This window comes from Anopheles marshallii, chromosome X (assembly GCF_943734725.1).
Source record: "Anopheles marshallii chromosome X, idAnoMarsDA_429_01, whole genome shotgun sequence".
Classification (NCBI taxonomy): Eukaryota; Metazoa; Arthropoda; class Insecta; order Diptera; family Culicidae; genus Anopheles; species Anopheles marshallii.
This window is the reverse complement of record NC_071325.1, coordinates 9224706-9251352: the sequence shown is the minus strand read 5'-3', so window position 1 is coordinate 9251352 and position 26647 is coordinate 9224706. Positions and strand designations below refer to the sequence as shown.

The 26647-nt window shown below is 44.6% G+C and overlaps 4 protein-coding genes across 4 annotated transcripts; 1 reads left to right on the top strand and 3 right to left on the bottom strand.

Annotated features, from left to right (window-relative positions):
• Positions 1-4561: 4561 nt before the first annotated feature.
• Positions 4562-12506, bottom strand: LOC128708977 (protein virilizer). The gene is made up of 4 exons (XM_053803963.1): positions 12447-12506; positions 6389-11376; positions 5314-6176; positions 4562-5214 (listed from the first exon to the last, which is right to left on the bottom strand). The coding sequence occupies exons 1-4, from the start codon at positions 12504-12506 to the stop codon at positions 4562-4564; spliced, it is 6564 nt and encodes a 2187-aa protein (XP_053659938.1).
• A 1997-nt stretch (positions 12507-14503) lies between these two features.
• Positions 14504-16304, bottom strand: LOC128712941 (uncharacterized). The gene is made up of 3 exons (XM_053807809.1): positions 16183-16304; positions 15358-15662; positions 14504-15258 (listed from the first exon to the last, which is right to left on the bottom strand). The coding sequence occupies exons 1-3, from the start codon at positions 16302-16304 to the stop codon at positions 14504-14506; spliced, it is 1182 nt and encodes a 393-aa protein (XP_053663784.1).
• Positions 16305-20914: 4610 nt separating this feature from the next.
• LOC128713252 (TATA-box-binding protein-like) lies at positions 20915-23161 on the bottom strand. Its single transcript, XM_053808112.1, has 3 exons — positions 22127-23161; positions 21718-21970; positions 20915-21261 (listed from the first exon to the last, which is right to left on the bottom strand). Exons 1-3 carry the CDS (start codon positions 23159-23161, stop codon positions 20915-20917), a joined length of 1635 nt encoding a protein of 544 aa, XP_053664087.1.
• Positions 23162-25485: 2324 nt separating this feature from the next.
• On the top strand, positions 25486-26135 carry LOC128719023 (phosphomevalonate kinase). The gene is made up of 2 exons (XM_053812646.1): positions 25486-25583; positions 25649-26135. The coding sequence occupies exons 1-2, from the start codon at positions 25486-25488 to the stop codon at positions 26133-26135; spliced, it is 585 nt and encodes a 194-aa protein (XP_053668621.1).
• Positions 26136-26647: the final 512 nt, after the last annotated feature.

Sequence of the window (26647 nt, the reverse complement as noted above, 5' to 3'; positions counted from 1 at the left end):
TAAACTGCTTCATGACCGAAAAAACGTCGAGTGAATGCGAATTCTTCGAAGGATCTTCGCTATTCTGAAACTCTCGTATTTGAAGAAGCTGCTATATAATTTGGAACTGATTCATAATGTTGATAACACAAATGTTTGAAAAGAGATTATGTGAATTCACCCGAACTTCATGGATTTCAAAGTAATTTCTAGTTCAATTCCTACAGCATTCGTTGAAGAGAGACTCACATTCTCACTCCCTGAGCTATGAAATGAATAGTATAAAAAGAAATAAGACATCTTAAAAGGTATTAGGAGTCTTGGACGATCAACTAACTAGCATGACATTATAGAGTCTTTAACATATGTAATCGGTTTTACAACCTAAAATGCCTTATCTATATATTCGTAATTTGACTTAATTCTGCTAGCCATGCATAGTTACTTGACCCAATATTGTACATCTGAACCTACATCACAAAAAACAAAAGAAAAACAAGCTCAAAAACAAAAGAGGACATGCAATTAGGAATAAATTACAAAGAGATACTGCATAGTAAGATTAGGAAAGTGATTTTAAAGTGTAGATAAGTAAAAGAACATAGTGTCTTCTTTGAAGCTGTTGGTCGAAAACCTAAATCCGTCCATCTCACTGTATTCTAGCGACGCCACGCTTCAGGTGCATGGCGGTGAAAAGGAGCCGCAACGGATCGGACCCTACCCATCCTTGTTCTAAAACTAAAGAAGACTTATCTAAGACCGTATAGACGATCCTCCTTATCTCCTATTGCTCAATGTCTACCCGACTCGCCACTGTACAATACGGCCGGAACATCAGCAAAATTGATTCCTCCTCATTTCCTCCTTCCAAATAAATCGGATGGGTAGAACTAATTTTGTAAAGAAGACAAGAGGTCGGGAGTGCGAAGTCTTCGAAGAATCCTCGCCGCCCACAAATGCTCAATATTGGCAAAGTTGTGTCGAAATTGGTTCTAAAATTTTAAACTGCTTCATGACCGAAAAAAAAACATCGAGTGAATGCGAATTCTTCGAAGGATCTTCGCTATTCTGAAACTCTCGTATTTGAAGAAGCTGCAATATAATTTGGAACTGATTCATAATGTTGATAACACAAATGTTTGAAAAGAGATTATGTGAATTCACCCCGAACTTCATGGATTTCAAAGTAATTTCTAGTTCAATTCCTATAGCATTCGTTGAAGAGAGACTCACATTCCCACTCCCTGAGCTATGAAATGAATAGTATAAAAGGAAATAAGACATCTTAAAAGGTATTAGGAGTCTTGGACGAGGCTGGATTAGGATCAACTAACTAGCATGACATTATAGAGTCTTCAACGTATGTAATCGTTTTTACAACCTAAAATTCCTTATATATATATATACGTAATTTGAATTACTTCTTCTAGATATACATATTTACATGACCCAATATTGTACATCTGAATAAAAAACAAAAGAAAAACAAGCTCAAAAACAAAAGAGGACATGCAATAAGGAATAAATTACAAAGAGATACTGCATAGTTAGATTAGGAAAGTGATTTTAAAGTGTTGATAAGTAAAAGAACATAGTGTCTTCTTTGAAGCTGTTGATCGAAAACCTAAATCCGTCCTTCTCGCCGTATTCTAGGGACGCCACGCTTCAGGTGCATGGCGGTGAAAAGGAGCCGCAACGGATCGGACTCTATCCATCCCTGTTCTAAAACTAAAGAAGACTTATCTAAGATCGTATAGACGATCCTCCTTATCTCCTATTGCTCAATGTCTACCCGACTCGCCACTGTACAATACGGCCGGAACATCAGCAAAATGTCTCACTCAAAAAAAATTGATGGATAGAGCTAATTTTGTAAAGAAGACAAGAGGTCGGGAGTGCGAAGTCTTCGAAGGATCCTCGCCGTCCAGAAATGCTCAATATTGGCAAAGTTGGTCGAAATTGGTTCTAAAATTTTAAACTGCTTCATGACCGAAAAAAACGTCGAGTGAATGCGAATTCTTCGAAGGATCTTCGCTATTCTGAAACTCTCGTATTTGAAGAAGCTGCAATATAATTTGGAACTGATTCATAATGTTGATAACACAAATGTTTGAAAAGAGATTATGTGAATTCACCCGAACTTCATGGATTTCAAAGTAATTTCTAGTTCAATTCCTACAGCATTCGTTGAAGAGAGACTCACATTCCCACTCCCTGAGCTATGAAATGAATAGTATAAAAGGAAATAAGACATCTTAAAAGGTATTAGGAGTCTTGGACGAGGCTGGATTAGGATCAACTAACTAGCATGACATTATAGAGTCTTCAACGTATGTAATCGTTTTTACAACCTAAAATGCCTTATCTATATATACGTAATTTGAATTACTTCTTCTAGATATACATATTTACATGACCCAATGTTGTACATCTGAACAAAAAACAAAAGAAAAACAAGCTCAAAAACAAAAGAGGACATGCAATTAGGAATAAATTACAAAGAGATACTGCATAGTTAGATTAGGAAAGTGATTTTAAAGTGTAGATAAGTAAAAGAACATAGTGTCTTCTTTGAAGCTGTTGGTCGAAAACCTAAATCCGTCCATCTCACTGTATTCTAGCGACGACACACTTCAGGTGCATGGCGGTGAAAAGGAGCCGCAACGGATCGGACCCTACCCATCCTTGTGCTAAAACTAAAGAAGACTTATCTAAGACCGTATAGACGATCCTCCTTATCTCCTATTGCTCAATGTCTACCCGGCTCGCCACTGTACAATACGGCCGGAACATTAGCAAATAATTGTATTTGTTGAATGCGTTGTCGGTTGCCTGGTGTGGGTAGGGTTAAATTTTGCAAAGAAGATTGGAAAAGAGAAAGTATAATTTACTTCAGAAGTAAATTTATTTCAGAACACAAGTAGCATCCGGGTTCCGGGTCCAAAAAAAAGGTTGCCAGCTAGTTGATTGTAATTAAATGCAAAATCAAATTACATTATGATTGAAACAAGGCCTGACTGTTCTCGATCAAATTAAATACTGATTGGAAGATAGTCCTAGCGTTAAGAGCACATTAAAATCAAATAGAAGATATATGGTACAAGCATTAAAGTAACAAAACAAACATAAACGACGAGTAACGTATAAAATAGTAACTGCAAACTAAAGGGAATCTTATCTAAGATGTATGATACAGCATATGTTCTATTGCGATCTGTTTACGCAGTTCGAGACTGTACAATTGAACCGAAACAATAGCAAATATTCCTTTTTGTTTACGCATGGTTGGTTTCCAACTTATATTAAAAGAATAAAATAGAAGGCATAGACCCAAAGCCGGAAACGAAGTATAAAGTTTCTGAGTTAGTTACTTCCAGTTAGTAAAGCGTCATTATGAGTAATTTCGGACAAAATTTCGGAAAGCAGTATTAAAATAGAATGCATTATTAGAGCGTACATGTAAAACTAGACTTCTAATTAATAATGTTATAGTATTTCAGATATTAATGTTATTCTGATCATGCATCTTCAGCTCATAGTTCATACCCTTCCCTACTTCTGTTGATTGATAGTTCGAATGCTATGCCTCTCGCTGTATTCTAGACGCCGCCACGCTGATACTGCATTGGCGTAGAAATGGAACCACAAATAGATTGTACCCTATCCATCATTGTTGTAAAACTAAAGAAGACTTATCTAAGATCGTACAGGCGTTCCTCCTTACTTCTTATTGCTATTGTGCCTACCAGGCTCATGGCCGCATCATTAGCAAAAACTGATGTTTTAAGAGCATACGTTGGATAGGGTACTTTTCTGAAGAAGAAGGGAAAAATAAAAGAACATGACTTCAGACGCGACCAGCTTCCCGGCTGACCATCTGAGATCGACAACACATCCCGAGAAAGTGTTGCCTCTCTTTTATATCAACTAACATAACTTTATACTTATATAAAGCAAGGGTACAAAAAATTGAACGATCCTGCCTTCAAACAATTCGCTTATTAAAATACAATTCCAAAGGTGTTCAAATAGGGATTGATAGCCCAAAATCTTCGAAGGAATTTACAGAATTTACAGATGCTCAGTGCGGATGGAACCCGACAAAAAGTAGCATCAGTCAATGTTGAAAGCAAAACAAAGACCTTACGAAGTTTCCTATAACAAATGTATCATAGCTGTATACAGAGGTCCCATGGTCTCGCCTCCTGAGTCTATACGAACGGCAACATGCCAAATCTTATGAAGCATGATAAGTAATCCAAACCAAACCACCAATAAAAAAAAAGCGAGTAATGTTTTAATTGAAAAATATATCCAGGCTAAACGAGCTGTTCCGTAGCGAGGATCGAAAAGAATTTTCCAATAATGCAGGCGAAGTTGACAAATGTTAGTTCTCTGGAGCTTTATCTTGTAATCGTGCGTCATGCAGTACAGCTTAAACAAAGAAGCGGGGAAATTGTATATCCCTATATCTCTATTCCTAACCTTGATGTTAACCTTGATAGCAATGTATCGTCTTTACCTTAGCGCAACCCATATCAATAAATCATTCAGCTCAACAGCTCACCAGCATCGTTGCAATTTAGATCTGTCGTGCATACGCCCGCACGCTGTACCGGTTAAAGCCACGACCGGAACGGGATCGTTGCGAGCCACCAAAATGGCTGGGCGGATCTCGGTAGTGACCACTGCTGCCACCGCCGCCACCACCACTACTGCCACCGGTACCGCCGGGACCAACTCCGCCTCCACTACCGGACAGTCCATGGCCGAAGTGTTTGCCACTGCCTGGGCCGTTACCGCCACCACCATCGTGCATCTGCGACGAACCGGACGATGACCAGCAGCTGGAACCACCTCCCATGCCACCTCCTACACCTCCACTATTACCGCCACTATTACCACTGGGTGCACTCTGCCAATGGCCACCGTTGCCACCGGATCCACCACTGCCGTTGGAGTTTCCACCTCCAGCTCCTCCACCACCGCCGCCCGAGCGGGCACCACGGTCGGGAAAGCGTCCACGGCTTCGATTCGTACCGCGGATTGTGATGATGTCGCGCGATAGCTTGTTGTACCCGGTTGGTCCGGTGGGTTGTGCACCGCACGTTTCCAGTGCAAGAAAATCATCCACATGCAGCGAGGGTGGCCGGGAAGTATTGGGGGGACGGGAGCGAAATAGATCACCACGGGTGGTGGGAGTGCGCGAAAAGCCTCGACCACGCAACGGTGTAGCTAAAATGTTACGAAAACGGGTAAAACAGCATATATTAGCATTTGACAAAAATAATAAATGTATAAAAAAAATTAATAAAAGCGAAAATACTGTACTACCGAAAATTTTCTTTTCCGGTCGTCCAGTGCTCGGTTCGACTTCGACGCGACGTGTCCGGAAGCATGGTGCGGTCGTCAGACGGTCACGGTTGGAGTGTGGTGATGCGGACAAATGCAGCAAACGTTTGCAATCCGCCGTAAGATTTGTTTCACCCGCCAGGCAGACCTTTGCTAGATCTTGCAGATCGCAAGGGATCTGTTCCCGTTCCAGATCGTCGTCGCATGGTGTGAACCCAAACCAATCCGTCGCCTTCAGCTGTTCGTCGCAATCTTCGCTCAGTAGGTAAACGCTGCGCGAACCGTACTGCGTTACGATACCCTCGGCTTGCGGCAACGGATCGACGCTAACCACACTCCAATCGATTGGCGTTACAGCTGCCTTGCCCTGGGCCAACTTAGCGCTGGTTATTTCCATCTTCACCTGCGTGTGCAGGTAGGTAAGGTTGTCGCACAAACTGTCGGTTGCTCTTGTCTGTGCCGGTACAGCAGTGTCCATTGCAGCCGTGGAATCATTTAACTCGGTCGGTGGTTTCTTGCTGTCGGCGATTTCTTCGCCCTTAAACAACGCCATCAACTCTTCAAGGCATGAAAGCATTAGCTGTAACGCATCCTCATCACCTTCCTCGTACAGCGGCATCAGTTGGCCGAGCTGTTCCAGCGGGAGTTTCACGGTACGCTTCGGCAAGTTCACGCAGCCGTCGTTGTCGAACGTGACAAGCGAGCGCCAGAAGTCGCACAACAGAGCAAACAGTGCCCTGTACGTTTCTGAGCTTTCTTTTGCTTTGCGTAAAAATTTGTGCAACACCGCACACCATCCTTCCCGTTTGCGCATTATATTTGACATCAGTATGACGTATGTGGTGCTGGAATGAAATTAAGAAGAATATAATCACTACAGATCGTTCAAACTGTGAAAACAACCAGCAAAGACTGATAATGTGATGCAGTGATGCACCAAACAGGGTATTATCAATTATGGGAAAATTTTAAGTAATAATCCCAATAAAGGTGGGATTTGTTTGAGGGTTTGAAAGGCGAGGATTACTAGAAATTGCAATACAATCCGTCTACTTACTCGTGCTCGGTTAAAAGCAGCATTGTGCGCAATCCTGCCATTAGAACACCCAGTCCAATGTCTGCGCAGGTTACGTTAACAGTACACGCAGCACAGAACGATTCGATGATGTCTTTTGGTGGCAGCGAACAGGCTAATTGCAACGCCGGATCTATCGTGTCACCGAACATGAGCGCAATCTCTGCATCGAACAGGCTTTGGAACGTGAGGTAGATGTGCTGTTGCGTTTGCTGATGGGCCGGTGTTTGGCCCGGATTAAGCAACACACCCATCAACATGTCCATGATGCGTCCCGGCAGTATGGACAGTACGGATATCTTCACCGACGCATGGCACACCAGCGTTGCGAGGAAGCTTACCAACCGTGCGTGGCTCGTGCTGGCCAATCCGCACGGCAACAGCTGCTCTTGAACGATCAGATCAGCTAGGGATTTCGAGATGAGCAGCGTCATGTTTGGGGCCAGGTCGGAAAGCTGCAGACACACACGGCTGAGCACGGCCAGCATGGGCGTGTAGCTCGAGGTACAGAGCGTTTGGATCAGTTCGCCGATGGCCGGGCTCTGCGGGTGTAGATGGGCCGACCAGAGCTGTCGCTCCTGTATGAGCCGACTGAGCTCGGCTGGCAGCAATGGCTGCCGGCAGTGGATGGGCAGCGGCAGTGGTAGCAACTCCGACAGCACCAGCAACCCGGGCAGGAAGTAGTTCGGCCCGGCGAGCGTAAATCGTACCAGTTCGCCTACCATCTGCGTCCACAGGCTCCGGTGTACGTTGTTCGTGTCGAGCCCTTCGGGCGGTGTGGGTTGCGTGTAGGCAAGCAGTATCCGTACCACTTCTCGCTGTACCTGCCGTGCGTCCGGTCCGGCCGCAGCGTGTATCGGTACGCACTGCATGAGCGTGTACGTGCGCAGCAGCGGTTCAATTAGCGTCAGGTCGCGGAACTCCGTGTTGCGACACTCGATTAGATAGGTCACGAGCTTGCGCAGGATGTACACGAGCGGACAGAGTAGCTGCGTTAGCAGAACGCCCTGTTGACTCGCCAAGCTGGACGTGTGTATCGCGGGTTGATCGAAGTGATGCGTCAGCTTGTCCAGAATGGCCAGCAGCAGGGCCTGCCCGTCGGCCGAGTAGAATTGTAGCAGCGTGTATTTGTACTTGAACTCGGCGTGCCCGCCCGGCTGCTCGTAATCGTCGTACGGTGGTATGCCGAGCAGTCGAACCAACCGGAGCGCCGTAATAAGATCGCCGGGAAACGCCGTAACGTACTCCAGGCTTCGGCGCATCAGCTCCACCAGCGGACCAATATCGATGTACGCGAACAGATCGTGCAGTTCGAGCGGTTTCAGATACACGGCCAGTTCCTGCAGTGTCGCACTCATACCCGGCTCAAACTGTTCGTGTTGTTTCACCAGCGAGAGTAGAGCCGGTCCATGCTGGGCAAGGTAGCCAACCGCTTCACCATGCCGTACGGTACAATCCACCAAATCCACGCAGTAACCGACGATCGGGGATTTGTGCTTTGTAGCCGGAGCGGTAAGCATACTGCCGGAACCATCCTCCTTCGGTACGACACGCTGCTCTTTTTCGACCAGTTCGAGCAGCACGGCCAGATTATCGTCCATCGACAGTACCTCCACGACGAAGCGTCTTCCGGGACCACACGACAGCTCGTACAGGTCGTGCAAATTTTCCACCAAACGATCCCGTTCTCGTTCGATCTCATCCGCGTTTCGGGAGGTGGAAGAAACATCTCCACCCCGCACCACGCTCGTACTGGCGATTGCTTCTAGGTGATAGATTGTCTGCGCCTTATAGACCAACTCCACGCCCAGCAGTTGCGGTCGGGATAGTTCACCAATAGACATTTCCTCCGACATCACCAATAGTTGCACCGGACTATCGCCACATCCTCCGTTCAGGGCCGGGGGTAGCCGATGGAAAAGCCACCGTAGTAGCAGATTCGTGTACGGTAAGCTATCCACCAGGTAGTGCAGCTTCGGCATGCTCTTCAGCATACAAGCGAGAAGGTTGTAAACCAGCTCACACAGTGCCGGCGGGGTGATGCGCAGATCGAGCAGCAGCACCATCGACTCCACCAGCCGATGTATCTTGAAGAACTGCACCACCGTTCGGCTGACGTTAAGCGAGGACGCAATATCCTTGTGTATCTCAAACTTTGCCGAGACCGGCAGAAAGCGTTTCGGTTGGGCAAGCGACACCTCGTGCAGTGATATTGCAGTGGTCAGCTCTGTCAGTGCGCTGCGCAACAGTTCCAGCAGCTCTTGGTCGCTTCGTATTTGCCGTTCCTTTGCCTGCACTTCCTGCTCACCTTCCCCGGCTCGTACGTATAGCTCCTCAACCGTACTGTGGATCAGTTCGAGATTTTCGTACAGTGAAATTTTGCGCAACAGCGACTTGAGCGCAAAGCTGATACGCGTCGATGGATTCTCCTGCAGCAAATCGAGCAATATCTGGTAACCGTTGTACGATGGCGAGAGAAAATAATGCACAGCGTTGCGCGTATCCAAACACGCGTAAATGGTGCGGATTATCATCAGCTTGATCGAGAGCGCCATGTGCGGCTGCGAGTAGAGTCCGAGCAGCCGATCGAACAGATTGAAATGATCGGGCGTGTGCAGCAGCAGCCCGATAAATTGTTCGTGTGGACCGAGAAATTCTGCCAAACGAATGCCACTCTTCATGTGACGCAGCTTAAACGCCGGTTGCGGCTGGACCATTGCTCGCTCGAAATCCAACCCAACGCAGATGCAGTTAGCGAGCCGATCCGTAACGCCTGCCCATTCGGCCTTTATCCAGCGTTCGAGCTGTTGCTGGAGAGCGTCCCGCACGTCATCCTTCCCCAACAGTTGTCCTAACACGTGCACCAACTGTTCCGCATAGTCTACGAAACGTTCCTTCCACTCGGCACTTTCCTGCTCGAATGACGCGGTCGCATCACGACCATATCGACCCTGCCCGAGCAGTTGCTCGAGTTGACGCATCAGCTTCTGTTCGCCGTGGCCCAACTGACGAACCAGATCGGGTTCGTCGCCGATCGAACCGGGATGAACGTAACGTTCCAGTGTAATCGAGAATGGATCGAACTGTTTGTTGAGCGCTTCGTCGACGTGTTCGTAGCCTCCACTGGGCGGCCCTCCTGTCACTGCTGCTGCACCGTCCTGCTCGTAATCGAAGTCTTCCGGTATTTCTTCATCGCTCAGAATCGGCTCAAACTGTTCCGTCACGGAGATCGCGTCCTCGTCCGGCAGGTTCGCTGCCGGTGCGATCAGCATCGTTGTTGGAGATGCAACCGGTGTTAAGGCAGAAGATACCGTGTCACACACGGACGGAACATGTACCTGTGGTGGTGGTGGTGACATAACACGGTCCTGTTGTTGTTGTTGTTGCTGATGATGATTATGCGACGGTAGCTGATGTACGCTGGAATGATGTTGATGCGTATGACCATGGTGATAGTGATGTTGCGCGTGCTGATGCTGATGGTGCTGATGCTGATGTTGCGACGAACTGCGACTGGAAGATGCATGTTGCTTCGTCGATTGTGGACGAATCGTATCAATCGCTGGTTCCATCATCAGCATACTGCGCTTTCCACTATACTTCCCGTTCGTTCGATGGAAGCTACCGTCCATTTCGATATCGTCGTCGAGATCATCATCCACGTCCTCCACGTCGTCGACTACATCCTCCTCCTCGTCCGGTGACGATTCGTTCCGATCGGGTGACCGTGGCCTCCTCGGTGAATCGATCGGTGATCGGGGCCGGGGTCGTCGGTCTTCCTTCTCCATGCGTTCGAAAGATGGTTCGCGACGGGGTCGTTCGAACGAACCGCTTCGCAATCGCCGCGATGATCGATGCGCAACGGAGGACGATGAGGAGGAGGATGTAGGTGGTGGGAGTGGTGGATGGGACAGTGGAGGAGCTGCTGTCTGCTGTTCGCCATAGTCCGGGCTGCGCGACCACTGTTCGCGCTGTTTGCTTCCTCCACTGGCACCACCAGCTCCCACACTACCGCTTCCGCTCGCTGACATAGGACCATAGTCCTTGCACAGGCTCGGCGAACGGGATGAGAACTCCTCCCGACTGCTGTGGCGTCGTGTACGGGGTGACCGTTCGTACGGATACGGGGGAACCGCTGGCTCAACCGGTCGACCCGATGGTAGGCACGCCTTGGAGCGCTTTTCCGGCAACGGTGGTTCACACTCACCGGGCAGAATCTTGCCTGCCTCGAGCGGTTCGTATATCGGTTCCGGTGGGCTCGCAGCACTCGCGGGCATTGGATGGGTAATAACAGCGGCAGCTGCAGCCGCCGCCCGCCTCGCATACGGACGCGGATCCTTTGGTGCGTCCTCACTGTCATCCTCCGGATACTCCTTCTGCACAAACACCGTCTCCGACGGATGTGTCGTCACCAGGCCGGGTAGCGGCGGTTCCTGTATCCAATCGCCACCCCCACACGACGGTTCCGCAATGCCACCGCCACTCCCACCATGATGGTGGAGATGATGATGATGATGCAGTAAATGCTGATGATGGTGATGGTCCGGCACAACGAGCAGCTGCTCGTTGGGCTGGGGCGTTGTTTCGCGCGGCGATACAATCGGTTCGGCGATGCTCGTCGTTAAGATGCCGTATACAGCAAGCGTCATCGTCGTATACCAGCCCTTCAGCACCAACCCATCCGTTGGGATGCGTCGCACAAACTCATCGCTCGTTCCCGTAGCCCCGCCGCTGCATTGCAGATGGATGCAGTTGTTCTGATTGTATTCCAGCTCACCAAGACTCTCAAAGATCGGTGCACCCGGTTTCCCCAGATCGTTCACATACAGCTGGATGTGGAAGTTGGACGGATTGGTAGCGCCCAGTCGAACACCGCCCGGAAAGTCGGCATGAACTCGTGCCCCAAGCGGTATGATGCGCACCTCCGTAATATAGACCGGTTTCGGAAACTGCACAAGATCCAAATTTTGCTACAAGTATGCAGAAGCAAACCGGAGAAGAAGGAACATTGAAAGCAAAATTAGAAAAAATTTACAGCTTACCCGCAATAAAAACAAACCGGTCACCCGGGGCAAAGATCGGTCCCTGGATGGAGCTCTCAACCCCAGAAAGCATCGATTTCGTGAAAGACCCCAAGCCAACCGCAAATTTTATTGCTTTCTTACCACTTGCGTTTCAGCGAACTTCGCCACCCCGTCGACCCTAAACCCTTTTTCAACCAACCCATACCAGAAGCAGGGTGTACTGTTGCAATAGTTTTATGTTTCTTTTTTCATCCTCACATGACGCCATCGGCATCGGCTGGTGAATGTTTCTTTGTTCGTTTCGGTACTGGAGAAGGGTTGATGGAGTTGAAGCATCATGTTAAAAAAACGAACCGGAAAACTGCGACATTCCTCAAAAGCAATAAAATCGCCATCGCGCATCGCAAGCACATTCGCTTCTACATCTACACAAATGTTTCCTCAAGCTAGGCTTTTTTGTTGAGCTTGACGACCAACCATTTCATTTTTTTTTTTCACCACACCGGCACAACCCTACACAAAACCTTTTCTGTGAACTATACGTTTGTGCACTCCTAGCTCCAAGCATCGCCATAGTGTTTATTGAAGGGGGGAATTGTTTGTTTGTAATTTCTACACCCGACGCCATCTTAGCTGCATGTGTGTTGGTTGTTGCCGCAACTGGAATGGTTGATCGATGATGATTCACACAATGCCGAAAGACCTTGCATTCCATTGCAAGCACAAAGGCAAATTATGCGTCATGGAAAATATTTGCTTCGTTACTTCATGAGTCACATGCTTTTGCTTTAATAGAAAAGTGGCATAAGTTTTTGTCCACCACATCTAAAAACCGGTCAAATTTCGTAACGCATCTATTATGTGTTTTCTCGAGCCTTCACTGTACGTGTGTGAGTGGCGAAACTATCTCAATGCATCGGCGGGTGGTTTCTTAGTAGATTTGGAACCGGGTTTACGTTCAATTCGATCACGTACTGGAACCCTCACGAGTGAACTAAAAAGATTCTTCTACGTACCTCGTAGGTGTCGTGGGAAAACGTGTCGAAAAACAGGAGCTCCGGTAGTTCGACCTCCATCTTCTATCTATTGTAGCAACGCCCTGGCAAACATACACCACAAATGTTGGAGACCCTTCAACACTACATCTACACTACATCACTGCTATTGTGGAACCGTGATTCAACCGTGATAAAACTATATCACACCACTATTCGTCGACGAACGCCACTGGTTGAATGAGGCGAATATTTCCGGTATGAACAGTTTTTAAACTCTTTCGCTAAGGAAACAGACAATGGCTTGGGACGCCCGCTTTGCAGTCAGGAAGTGAGTGATTGACAGATCGCATTTCCCTACGTCAAAAATGCGGTTCGTATATACGGGGTGTTTCCCAGCTCTGAAACACAAATTTTCTCAAGTACGGAAATTGATCAATAGTGCGGCTACCAGATGGATCATTATTTCTACCTCAATTATAACGGCGGTAAATCTAAATGCTGCTGTAAATTCTAATCAGCAGCTGCTACACAACCGGAGATCGCTGTTGAGATTTTTACTGACAGCATGTTTTGAATGAAGAGACAGCATGTTTTTGGTGAGAGATATGTCAGATGCACTGCACGCGAGAAATCTGACAACTGGCCAATGTTTTGAAATAGGCGTTCAACGGATGGTGGTCTCATTATTGTTTTTGCAAACAATTGTGTAAAATCGTAGCTATTTTCAATAAAAATCAATACATAATGAGTATTGAATGAGCCATATCGCAAAGTAGCTTGCCAGTTTTATTTTGCAATTTTTCAGGAAATCAATTTTTGTTTATCTCACATCCACGTCGTAGCTGCTATCTCCGGCTGTATAAAAGCAGCATTCGAATATATCTAGCTGTGATTCTTCGCGAGAGTTGTTATTTAAAGTCTCTAGGTCATCATACGTTTAGTCTGAGACACCGAAGTACGTCAATAACTGGACCACCAGACAATAGATCAAGCCTAAAGTAACAATAGTGAGTTAGTCTGTCTAACACGGTCTAGCGCCACGAAGATTGTGGATTGAATATCTGGATAACCCCACTAGAGATCTAGGACCTTCAATAATACACATCGATCTAGTTGATGATTAAGCCTGTACGGGGATTGACGAAAAAACTGAGTACAGGAAATTGATTAAAACTATGGTAAAAAAAGAATCTTACAGAGTTGGGAAATCTTAGCAGGTTTCATTTTTAACATTTATTAGCACTTCGTTGGAGAAGCCTTACTTCGCTGATGTACTTATATCACATTTCATACATGTATGTTTCTGTCGAACAATGTTTTACTAGTTCTACTGCTGTTTTGAGTAAATTCATACGATACATTTCTTGATTTGCACTCATATCATAAAGTTAGACTAGACTGGAAAACCGTGTTTTACTCTCCCCCGGGGGTAATGATCGCACAGAGCCGAGTCGGGCGAGCGGACGTTAAACGACAAAACAAATAAAATCTGTGCACAGTAATAGTTTTTGTTAAATGATAAGTTTGGGCAACGGGCTGCGGGCTAAATTTAAAATAAATGGTTACATTTCAAATGTAATCCGAATAACATCCTTGAAACAAACACAATTTGCTGTGTTTTCGTAATATGGTCGTTTTAAAACGATGTCTGCTACATTCGATGTAGTGGTTGCAAAACTAGTCAAATTAATATAAGCTGGTAAGATAAGTTACTTCGCATCGTTTGGACGCATTTTTTTTTCGCCCTGGTATCACCATTAGCCGTGAAGGATAAAAATAATTGTTTGCACAAGTGAAAGAAGTGTAAAGTAGTGTGGGGTGGATCATCTCCGGTAAAATGATGTCTAAACTAGGTTGATTAAATTAAAGACATAACACATAATTCAAATAATTACAGAAACAAAGGGCAATTCGGTAAGCCCTTTTTCTCGGGATGGCAACAGGGTCAAACCAGCAAACAGCGTAAGCGATCAAACAAAACGCCGTAAATTGGCATTCAAACGAAAACGAATTTCCAACGCCCCTTCTACCTTTCACACCGGATCTACCCTGGAACAAAAACCAGAACCTCATGTTCATAAATTATTCAGTTCCTCTGAGTTGAGCATTTCGAAATCGCTATCCTCATCCGCATCGGTCGATTCGTCGTTTTCCTCTTCCGGCACCTGTACCGTTTGCCCCCGTAGCGCCTGTATCGTGCTACCAATCGAGGCTACCAGCGGATTCCGTGGATCGAAACCAACCGACTGTAGGACGCTGTGTGGTGGTTGCTGCTGAAGCACACCAGCGTCCAGCAAACGTTTGCACATCGTGTCCATCAGGACATTGGTTGCGAGGCTACCGGCGCTCATCATCATCATCATATCCGGTTGCTGTCTATTGCCTCCAGGGCGTCTACTCACTGCATCACTCTCATCATTGAAGCACAAACCCCGTGACATGTTGTCATCCGAGTCGGAGGAACTGTTCGCATTAAAGTGACTGCTCTTGAACTCGATCGGCTTTTCGGCGTGATGTTTGGTGTGTAACCGACCGGAGGCCGTCTTTCGCACTACCGGGCCCTCGGGACAGAACAGTTCGTCGCTGCTGGACCCGCTCAGTTCGGCCGATTCGAAATCATTGCAGCTTGCTTCCGGTATGAGCGTTTTGAGGTAACGTTCTTCGTCTTCTTCGGCTTTGTTTTTGCTCATCGCACCGGGTGTTAAACCTTCCACCAAGGGGTTCGTGTCTGCACCCTGCTCACCGACTTCCTGCAACAGGACGCGATTCACTTCCGTCAGTTCCGGCACGAATTCGTCAATCTCCTGCTCAGTTATCGTGTCACGCAAACCTAAAAAAATATTTATATATACGTACGATTAGTTATGCAGCGGATGAAGACTTTCAGCGGGTAAATAAACAAAAAACAGTAACAAGAAATTATACTCACTTGGTGCATTGCTGAACGTACCTGCAACGTCAAACTGCCATCGATCCCAGTACACAAGCAAACCCGTCATTGCCAGGGACAACCACAGCGGGAATACGTTGCAAACTAGAAAGGTAAGCGTCAGCAGGCCCGCTACACTGCCAACCACCATACTGATAGGTCTAGTCGTACGTAGCGCCCAAATCTTGGCACAGATATCTCCTAACGGGGAAGTTCTTATTGATGGACACGGCTCCATTGCTGAGCGATCCCAGAGCAATCCAATCGCAACCACAAACAGGATACTGAATGGGCGAAATTCTGGCCTACATTCCGAAGAGAAAGTGAAGATTCGAACGGTGCACAAGAATCATGTTAGTTGAGCATCGAACCTTAATGTCTTACGCCTCTGTGTGATGTTATCGTGTTTGTTAACAATATCATATCAACTGGTGTTAAATGGTTTATTGTAATTGATGCATTATTTAAACATGTATCATCAATAGTCTTTTTCCTATCCTCTATGATTCTTTAGCTCAATTTGAAATTTCCATTTTCAGAAGCTTACTTCCTCAGTGGACGTGGAGTAGCTGGAGCTCTTCTATTCAAACTCCAAAACAGTTATTTACATATTAGGACCATAATAAATAAAATGATAACATATTTATAACCCATCTATTATCTTTTATGATCGATGATCTATTGATCTGTTGATATATTAGGCAGATGATTAAAGTTTTCATTTTCGTTAACATAAAGTTAACATTTTCGTAGGATTATACGTGTTCCAGTTAAAGTCCTTTCAATAGTTCTACTACGGGTTTATGGTATGGCAATAACACTTACCAGAGCATGTGCAATACGTAGATGAGGACCATCGGGCTGACGATGCCTCCGGCTTTAAACCACGCTATGCCTTGCTGTACACCGCCGGCCAGTTTGGCAATCTTCTCCCTTAACATCTGCATGCTGCAATTGGTAAAGCGAACGGTAAGTGAAACTTCTGCACTAATTCGTCAATCGGTCACAGTTCCTGCGATAAATGGAACGATATGAGTATCTGAATAACAACAACAGGAAGAAGGGCACCAAGACGTCAAGACAAAGGGCATTTTAGTGGGGGGAGCCGTAAACGAGTTGACGCATTTCGCGCAAGACTTGTTTGCTGGTCGACCAGACTACGACGCACATGATGCGACGTTCTTTTCGGTTTTCCCTTCATGTGGACACGCGTTTTACTTGGCTTCGTACGGAGACACGGTTTCCGTCTTAGTCACCGCGCGACGGATGAGGATGTTTGCAACTGCGAAACGCGCAAAAATCTCGTTTTAAAAATAACTAACAGCGTTGCTTTCCACCAGGTTTTGACCCATTTCCCAATGCTGCGTTGCTTCGTACGACTTTGCTGCCGAAACAACAAAGAACAAATTAATGTTTTTTTTTTCTGTGTAGTTTTTGATGGGCAAATCCTCGTCGGTGGGTGATTTTGTCCGGGTTTGGAGCATGAAATTTGTGCCAGATCTTGTAACGAGTCTGTCGCGCCGCTTGTTTGCAACTGAAGGTAAAGGTTTGATTGTAACGATCCATAAATTGTTCGTCTCTTGTACGCGTAGCACATTTGTTTGCAAATTCGGGGCACTCTACGCCGAGGGCGAATATCACATATCTCGGAATATCTCGGAAACTTGTTTTGAGTGGCTATTAAATTTTCTTTTTGCTGCTATTTTGTGCTATCTGAAACGGATGGCTCTCCCACCACATCAAAACTGTCTGCTCCTTACCCTGTAGCAAAAAGTGTGTTGATTAGTCGTATACAGTCAATCGCGCCTTTCTAATTCGCAACGCATTTAATCTGCGGACACTGCGTACATGCGAGGCCAGCAAACGCTCAAAAACACACCCACAACGCACCCGTCAACAGTGTAGAACCCGATGGCATTGGCCTTGATTCCGTTGCGAAACGTAATTTCTTGTTTACCAACTTCGCGTTATCAGCTCACGCGCTGGAATCGTACGGTGGGAGGGATTCTGATTGAGTAACTCGCCGCGTCAAACCACCCCCTCGCGAACGAAAGGGAAATGAAAGACGCAAGGTGGGTAGGAAATTGCTAAGCGGGAACCACGAAAATGTCACCGTACCGTTTTCATAACAAAGAACAGCACGGTATGGCAGCAGGGGCAGAGAAAAATATTGGCCACAATTTATTTACCTTCACAGTCGACAGCACGACGGTGGCAAATATTTGACACGATTTCCGCAGGAATACAGATGTTTCACTTTCTGGTCTGGTTGATCGTGTTGTTTGGCAGCAAAAACGAATATACGCCTCGTTCAGCGTGGTTGCGTATAGCGTATGGGTAAATCCTCCCGGAAAAAGGGTGTCTTCTGTTTTGATTTTTCACCTACTGCGAAGCGGAGTACTTCAAAGTCAACTGAGCGAGAGCTCCTTTGCCGTGAGCAGGTTTTGTCCGTTCGGTATCATTTCGGTTTTGGGGATGAACGATGCTGTCAGCTGACAGTTTGCGGCTTTGACAGATGCGGAACGTGTGACCAAGGTGCAGAGGCAGAACGTGTGACCATGCGTCCGAATGATGTTTGGCTTTGCATCTACAGGCAAAAATCTGTATCAAACAGGCAAATCATCGTTGGATAAATCTGATTCAGATTCATAAATCCGCACAACACCATAAACTGAATTAATGACTCTGAATCTCTATTCTGATGATTCGTAATTCCTCGTAGATTGATAAAACTTTAAAGTTTTATGCAACCACAAGGAATGATGAATTTGAAAAGATTCGAAAATTACCAAGGAATCATGGTTATCTGTATTTAGCATAATAAACTTATACAAATAAGTATCGCTTTACAGTCGAAGTATAGCTAGTGTTCGATTACTCGATAGTTAATATGAAAAACTGATAGTAAATCTCGAAGGAATCATGTATTTTGTGAGAGCTGATTCATGGTTGAAATGAAGAGAAATGCTCCTCACTGAAGATTTTAATATTACAGAATCGATGTAAATGTAATATTTTGCCATAAATTCCATATTTTTGTGTTTATTCTAACACGATTTCATCGAAACAGGACTTCGTTTTTTGTCATTATAGGGTTTGTAATTGCACAAAGCATTCCAAGGTCTTTGTGGCAATTTCATTCCGTTGCAACATAAAGAAGCACAAACAATACAGAACAGTTTAACTGCCGTTTTCTCATTAGAAATATTGCGTATCAAAAACTAACGCAAGCACATTTTATTTTCCTATGAGCGTTTCTCTCTTCGTTTCTCCTTTATTTGATGTGTGCATAATACAAATGTAAGTCTTTGGTTTCATCACGCCTACTGTACTACGATTGTGATCTGTGTCTCGATTTGAGGATAGCTCAGCCTGAATTTGCCACTGTCTGATATTACCATGATACAATGTTGTTTTGTTACTGCTATAGATATTGGTACTACATCATCTATAACTTCAGTTCAGTGATTACAGCACGCGCACGCAGTTTTACGAGTTTTGTTTCTTATGTGTTTCACCATATCGGTACCGTGGAACCGTCATTAGGGAACATTCCGAGATTATGAGTCTTATATTTAAACGCTTCCGTTTGCAAGCACTTGGTTTGTTTGGTTACTATGATTTTTTTCTCCACTCCACTTCACATATTTATCCAGCTTTCATTTATAATCGCTTCGGTACGTCAATTTAAGCGATATGCTTTACATGATTCCTATTCCACATTGTGCTACTACACAAAACGCTCTACTAAAACAATAATGATAAATACTCAACAATGCCCGCTAATTATAACCTACTTGCACAAGCAAACCGATTTGAAAAAAATATGTAAAATATTTCGTTGCAACCTAATTGCGAAGGATTGGAACGGAATTTACAAACTGTGTCAGCACGCTTTGGAAATTGCGCAGTACGCTGTACCTCGCAAATGATTCAGCTAGAAGTAAAACGAATTAACTAGAAAATGTGCAACAGTTCGAGTTCCAACACCTCAACGTTGAGTGATTACTTCAAACCACATGGAAGATCTTTTCATCTTAAGACGTTGGAGAGTTACAGGGTTTTCGCCACCTTTTTGCCCCCAAAATCTGGTATTTTTTCACGTCATACATGATGACACGGTCCAACTGGAACTAATATGTGTTTGTCCGTTACGGTTATTGCTTTTTGCATTGCGGATATCCGAACACCGCAACCGGAATGGATGCGGATTTGTACAGGGGTTTTTTTTGTACGACCTTACACTACGGGGCACTTTTGTAACGCTAAAGCCTATTTATCATTAAAAGCTCTATTTATAACTAAATTATTCCCTTACTTCTCACTTACTAGTTAAACCTCATTCTCAGGCAGTTTGTGATGCGCTGCTCGCGTTCTATTTCTGCGCGCTTAAATGTAAGGCTTGGTACGGATGATAGGCTTGTCCGCGGGTTTCTTCATTAATTCCATTCCATATTTTGAATGTCTTTTTATGCTAAAATAATTTTACACTTCTAGTAGGCTTGCAAAACGAGTTGATAATGCTATACCCATTCATTACAAAAAAAAAACTTTAAAATTTTTACAACAGAAAATATAATTTTGTTATCCAGTGTCGATAGAATTTGAATAAAAATATCGAAATATTCGTAAATAAAGGACAAGGCCAAATTAATGATATCAATGAAACCCATATTTTGGTTACTAAATAGATTTGAAAGGTGAAAATTAATTTCTTATTTAACAGTTAAATGGTTATCCACGGTGTACCAGTAACACTGGAAAAAAACGCGGAAAAGTCTATCGCCTATACAAAGGTTAACGTAAATATTTGTTAATATCGCACCTATGAGTATATAAAGCGGGATAGTAAAATTAGTACCGACTCACGCCAGTTGTTCACCGGCAAAAGGCAAATGGCAGTGTAGCCCTTTTTCTTAAGAAACGCTGTCTCTTATTAAATTGGTTTACTTAAACAAACGACTCCGGTTAAAGCAATCCGGAAACAAAACTCTATTTGCAGCTGTTATACTGCATGAATTCACGATATTTTGTTCTATGTTTTGATAAATACACAAAAAAATGGAAATAGGAAAATTAAATGATGCACCCTCGGGCCCTTCACTAAACATAATTTCCACCAGATATAACTGGGTCGTAGAAGCAACAGACGTTAAAAAGTTAACTGATGCTTTGCAGTACAAAGGTACTGGTCTTTGCATGGTACAAATTAAAAACGAAAAAAAACTACATTGCTCCGGCTTAACCTGTCCAGGCCTGAAGCGCAGCCTTCTATCATGAGTATGTAATAAGGGTAAATGTAAGAGATAGAGAGAATAAGAGAGAAAGAGAGATAAAAAGTTTAGGGTTTAGTTTTGTTTTACCGAAGGGTGGGTGTGTGTAATGGAAGATCCGAGATAAAGATTATTACTCTCTTAAAGAATTTCGTGTACGCGGTGTAGGTGTGTAGGAGGGTAAACCTGCGACACTGAGCATCAGTAGAATAATGATCTCGTCTTGTGATTCAACTACAAAATTTGGATTGGGAGCAGGCGAAATGGTTCCTGCCTGCACAGCTTTAGCGCGCAAAACGTTGCCCCCCTTTTACAGCACACTCTGTCCTAATACTATTGCTTTTGTCTATTGCTTTGGTGTTACCATTTCTGCTGCCAGCAGTATCTTCCTGCCGCATTTCATAATCTTCCGACGTGCCGAGCTGTTCCTGCTCGTCCTCCAGCGGTGCTCGGCACGTTGCACCAGCCGGATCGAGATCGCAGTCTTCCGGTAGATCAAAGTCCTTCGGATCGAAGACGGGCGGCTGTTTGAGCAGTTCAAGCCGTTCGTGTGGAGTACGCTTTTTGCGGAATTCATACACCAGCGGGAAAATGTGCTCTATTGCTGATTGCACAAACGCCACACTGGCAGCTGTGGAAAATTATGAAAGTGGTTATTATCAGCTAACGTGCAGCTAAGCTAGTAAGTGTCTGTTGTAATGGTTCTTCTGCTTAGCATCTTTGCGTAAGAGTTCACTCCAAGTAGTTTTACTATTTAAGCTAAAGATTTTAAGGTTCTAACTAATGTTAAAATTATAACAATTATTTAAGTTCATAACGACCATCGTTAGAGAAGTGCCACTTTGACCGGATTTATAAATCGTTTTAACATGAAAATTTACAATGCTCTCAAAAGTTTTATTAAGTAAAATACTAGTAAAAAAGCAGGTTATGTTTTAATATTTTGTGAATAATTCGAATTTCATGATATCATTTTTTGTACTCGTCTTAATTTAATATTTGAAGCTCAATTTTAACTGATGCGGCCAAAGTGGCATAAACTTTATGTTTTCTAATTCAAGCATACTGCGTTGTTAGACACACTTACCGGTAACGGTGATACTTCCAGTGGAAAATATCTTCAGCGTGGCACGTGGCGAATGCAGCTTGTACGTGACACCGGGATGCAGCTCCGGCTCGTAACTAGCGTCTTTTTTGTACTTCTCTGAGAAGTTGACAATTTTGATACCCCACGGCATGGCACAAGTGCCGAGTACGTTGACGATACGAAAATTCCGCAACCGCACGTTAAAACCGAGCTTTTGCAGACAACGCGAATACCGACGTGCTGCAACTTTGGCCTGAAATACAAAAAAAAATATCCGTGAGCATCAGTGGCGGGCCAAGCATTTCGGAAGCCTTGAGCAGAATGTTATGGCCCCTGAACCGGAGCGACTACTTGGGGAAAGGAGAAGAGCGGTGTCTGTGTGTCGTGGAAGAATTTTCGATTAGCATACCTGATCTTCAGATGTTGCGCCCGTGCAAGTGATCTTCCCTGAAGACCAGATCGAGGCAGTCGTGTATGGGCGCCGCAATTTCATTGTCACCATGCCGTTCTCACGCCGAAACTCAACATTATCACCATTGAGTGCGATGTCGTGCAGGTTTAGATGACAGCGAACACTAAACGAGCAAACTACATTGTTGATGACAATATCTATTTCCGGCTCCGGTTCGGGGTCCTGTTCTTCACCGGCTTCCACCACGGCTGGCATTAGTTCGGTCTTTGTTTCGGAACGTTCTGTTTGCTCAGTAGGCAAAATTGGACAGACTGCTGATCCGTCTGGATTTCCTGAACTCCCCATCAATTCCCTTTCGTCGACATTATGCAAATCGCCGTGTAAACTGTCCATCTCGTGGTGCGAGTTGATTGAGGCATGATTGGTTGGTGCGGTGGTTTGTTGCTGTCCAACGGGCGCTGGAGGTTCAATTGCGTCCCACACACAATCGTTATCGATTTCCAAAGGCTGCGCGGTTGATTCTACCGCACGAGGTAAAGGACTGAAGATCTCATCCAGCGCACTGGCGGGTGGATCTTCACAGCCGCTCGGTGATAGAATGTTAAATGTACTTACACTAGTCGTACCACGATTTGTTCGATATTGCTCAGTTCTGTGATGATTGTTGCTTATGTTATCGAGTGTTGGTGCAGCCACAACGACGAATGCGCCGGTGGCATTGTTGCCGCGATGCACCAGCGTACCACTGGAATTGTGATGGTCTGTTGGCAGCGTATGATTAGGCAGCAGGTGATGAATGAGCGTCTTCGAAACGGGCAGAAACGTTTTCACTATACCGACACCACCACCTGCCGACGGTGTGCCTACTATAGCCGTGGAGGTACCGGTGTTAGCCACTGCCGGATTGCTGACGCTTCCATCCGTATTGCCGGTGCCAGAACTGCTGGACGAACCGCCAGCGAGACCGTTCATGAAGGTTTTCTGCTGTAGTAGAGTAGCAGCCATACTACCTCCTTGAGAGGTGCTATGCATCAAGTGGCAACAGTCGTTATTGGGTGACTGGACAGGACAGTAAGGTGCGTAAGAGCTCTTTGCTGCGCCTGGCTAGATCGTCAATTTACACTTATCCCAACTATACGCAGAAGTGATTATCCCTTAATATTACTCTCGGTTTTGTTATTTGATAATTTTCACAACGAAGAAATAAAACGGCACTCTAGGCGTTGATAGATGGTCGTTCTGAAATAGTGAAGAAAAAAACTGTAGTTTTGACGAATTTCTATCTAAACAAATAAAATGCGCACAACAGTAAACAATCTTTTCGTTTTTCTCTCGATAATCGCACATTCATTAAAGAGTAGATTAAGATCAGTCCTTGCGTTGTTAATTGACGTACAGAAAAAAATCATTATTGCAACTTAATTAATGGGATATGCTGCCACTTTCAGGCATGTAGAGCTTCGTTTGAGTGATAATTAATAGATGTTTAGGACCTATAACTTGTTTCACAAAAAGAACAAAAATTATATAAAATTTATGCTTACACCAAACTTTCAAAGCACGCTTCATTGTTATCAATCTTGAACGACTGGAATCGTCTCTCCATTAAAATGCAATCAGCGATGTATAGGTCAAACAAATTAATCAATGATCGCTTCGTGAGTTCATCGTCTTGTAACGCTGCATGACTCATACAAATTCAACATAAATGCTCGTTTGGAGATGTCGGAAATACCTAGAAAGAGATTGTGTTGTACCACAAATCATTCCACGATATCCGTGGGGTACGGTAGTAGTCATAATATCCTTTGACTAGCAAATGTATATCCTTGCCAATCTAAGGATAGCAGATTATGCATCACATAACAAAAAAGGATATAGAATCAATACGGAACCGTACCGTGCACGTCGAAAACGTTTCATTACTTTTGGGGACGAACATTCCTTCCCGGGGGCGTACAAATTCCTTCAATTGTAAGTGCAGGAAGTGGTTTCAATGAATAACAGAATCCTCTAATAGCTCAGAGAGAAAGAAAAATAAAACAATTGAAAATTATGTGAAACCCTCCGCAGGTTAGTACTTACTAGGCGTGATTGGGGTTTGGCGTTGCATTCCGTTTGTGTGTGCGAAGTTCACTTAACAAGTAGATGATACTTAACAGGTTAACAGGCACTATACACCTTCCCGTCTATTGCAATCCTTCCCCTTTTGCAGTCAACGATCGAATCGTGTGACCTGGAACCTGCACGGCATGTGCGTATCCTTTCACTGTTTCTGGACAGGAATCTAGGGTTTGCTGCCAATCACCACGGCCACGGACTTTTCTGCTTTAAGCTGCTATGCAGTATTTTCGATTGGCACGATTTTCTCTTCCCCGTTCGAGATTCCGTGGTACGTTCGTCTGCCCTTTTGTTCCCTTTAAATTACATTCGGCAGGAACACTTGCATTGGTGATGTGCTGACCGAGTAGTGAGAAAAATCTGCGTCCAATGCGCAACGGGGATACGAAACGTTCAAGAAGATGCTCGGCGTGTAAAAGGAACCATTGGAATCGACCGGAAATATTGCTAAAAGAGCAACGCTCACAACTCAGCCATTTTCGTGCTGGGAAATAAGACTGCGCCGTCAGGACCGTCAATCTGCCTCTGTTCGACCTGTCTGATGTGGGTTTATATCAGCTGAGTCGAGGGGTTTACACCCTTTGCACGGTGCACCAGCAAACCGTTGTGTTTTAGCGTCGATTTGACCTAGAAAAGACACATAAGATATCATCATATGTTCGGTGGCGTTTTGCAAATTTGTGTCCTACCCAAAGCTAAAAACGAAGAAATTCATTGAAATTTGCCTCGAGCGAAGGTATTAGTAAGCAGGACAAATAAGTATCGAACCGCGATACGCTGTTGTAGCGGAACTGGGGTATTGACTGTACCCTCGAATCCACGTGTAGAAGGTACCGCGTATTTCGCCTACTACCTGTATTCGTTTTGTATGACCAACCCTGCATTCTTTTCAAAAAGAAGAGACAATTTTGAAAGTTCCGCCAGAAATCAAATTCTTGTCTGTTTGTGATTTGCATTCAACTTATTAGTGATTTATTGTAGCTGTGCATGAAGTGTAGTTGTAAATTGTTCATCGTTTACAATTTAGACAACAAACTTGGAAAAGGTTTCCTGCATTAAATGAGTTTTACTGTTCGTTTTATTTGGAGTTGTAAATATTTAGACAGGCCGCTGGGGATCTGTCACAACATGACAGCACTACCACCTCCCGTTGGGTGTGCTGTGGCGAGCTTCAATTCCGTTGGAGAAAGCGTCCCCCTTTTGGGTAAGAATAATCCGCAACATAAAGCATCACTATGGATAATTTACCGGGTACCGTACCGAGAGTTATACTTTTGCTGAGTGGAAAACGGAAATGCGGCAAAGATTTCCTGGCGGATGCGCTGCTGAAGAGGTACGAGAACATCTATTTGATCGCGTTTATTCCGAGCTCATGGGTTTTATTATCATTATTTTTAGGCTCGGTACGCAAGAAGCACAAATTATACGGATCTCAGAACCGATCAAGCGGCACTGGGCTGACTGGAAGGGTTTGGACTTAAGCGAGCTGCTTGGTGACGGCGCGTACAAAGAGCGATACCGTAAGGAGATGATCGAGTGGAGCGATGCACGTCGGCAGGAAGATTACGGTGTGTTTTGTCGAGCGGCCTGTACCTCAATCGACCGCAGCATCTGCATCGTGAGTGACGTACGGCGACAGACCGATGTGCGCTACTTCCAGGAAACGTACGGATCTGAACGGATACGAACGGTGCGAATTGAGACGAGCGAAGCGGTGCGTGCTGGACGCGGGTGGCAATTTCAACCGGGCATAGATGACGTACAGTCGGAGTGCGATCTGGACAACTACAGTTCGTGGGATCTGCTGTTGACGAATGAGCATGCGAATGATGTGGACGGACTGTTAGCAACTCTACAGAGCTTAGTGGAGAACAAAAAGAAATGATTCACGGAAAAGAAAATCTCAACGAAAACAGAGCACTCGCAAAGCAAAACAACATAAAATATGCACAGGGAACATACTTGAAGGGTTAAACTAAGTATATATTTATTTTGATAATGTTATCTGTTATTGAAAGTGGTTGGGGTCATAAAAGTAAAATTATAAACTGATCTTTAACGTAAATGTTAATGTAAGCGAAAGATATTTGTTTCATTAAAGAAATATGAGAGTTTTTAATGTTATCTCTCGCAAAACAGGGTAATTATCACATCACTATTTTGAACTTGAAGCAATATTACTATAGCAATGACTTGCCTTCATTAGCAGATATACGGTTTTGTAGTTTTAACTAAATTACATGAAAGTAGAATTAGAAAAAAACTACCTGTTTGAGACGGAACATTAAGAATAATAATAATAATATCAGATTCGATCTTTAAGCCTGTAGTTATAAACTGTGTTTATATGGTAAACATTAGAGGGTGAACATAACCAGTTTTGTGAAACCCGTCTAC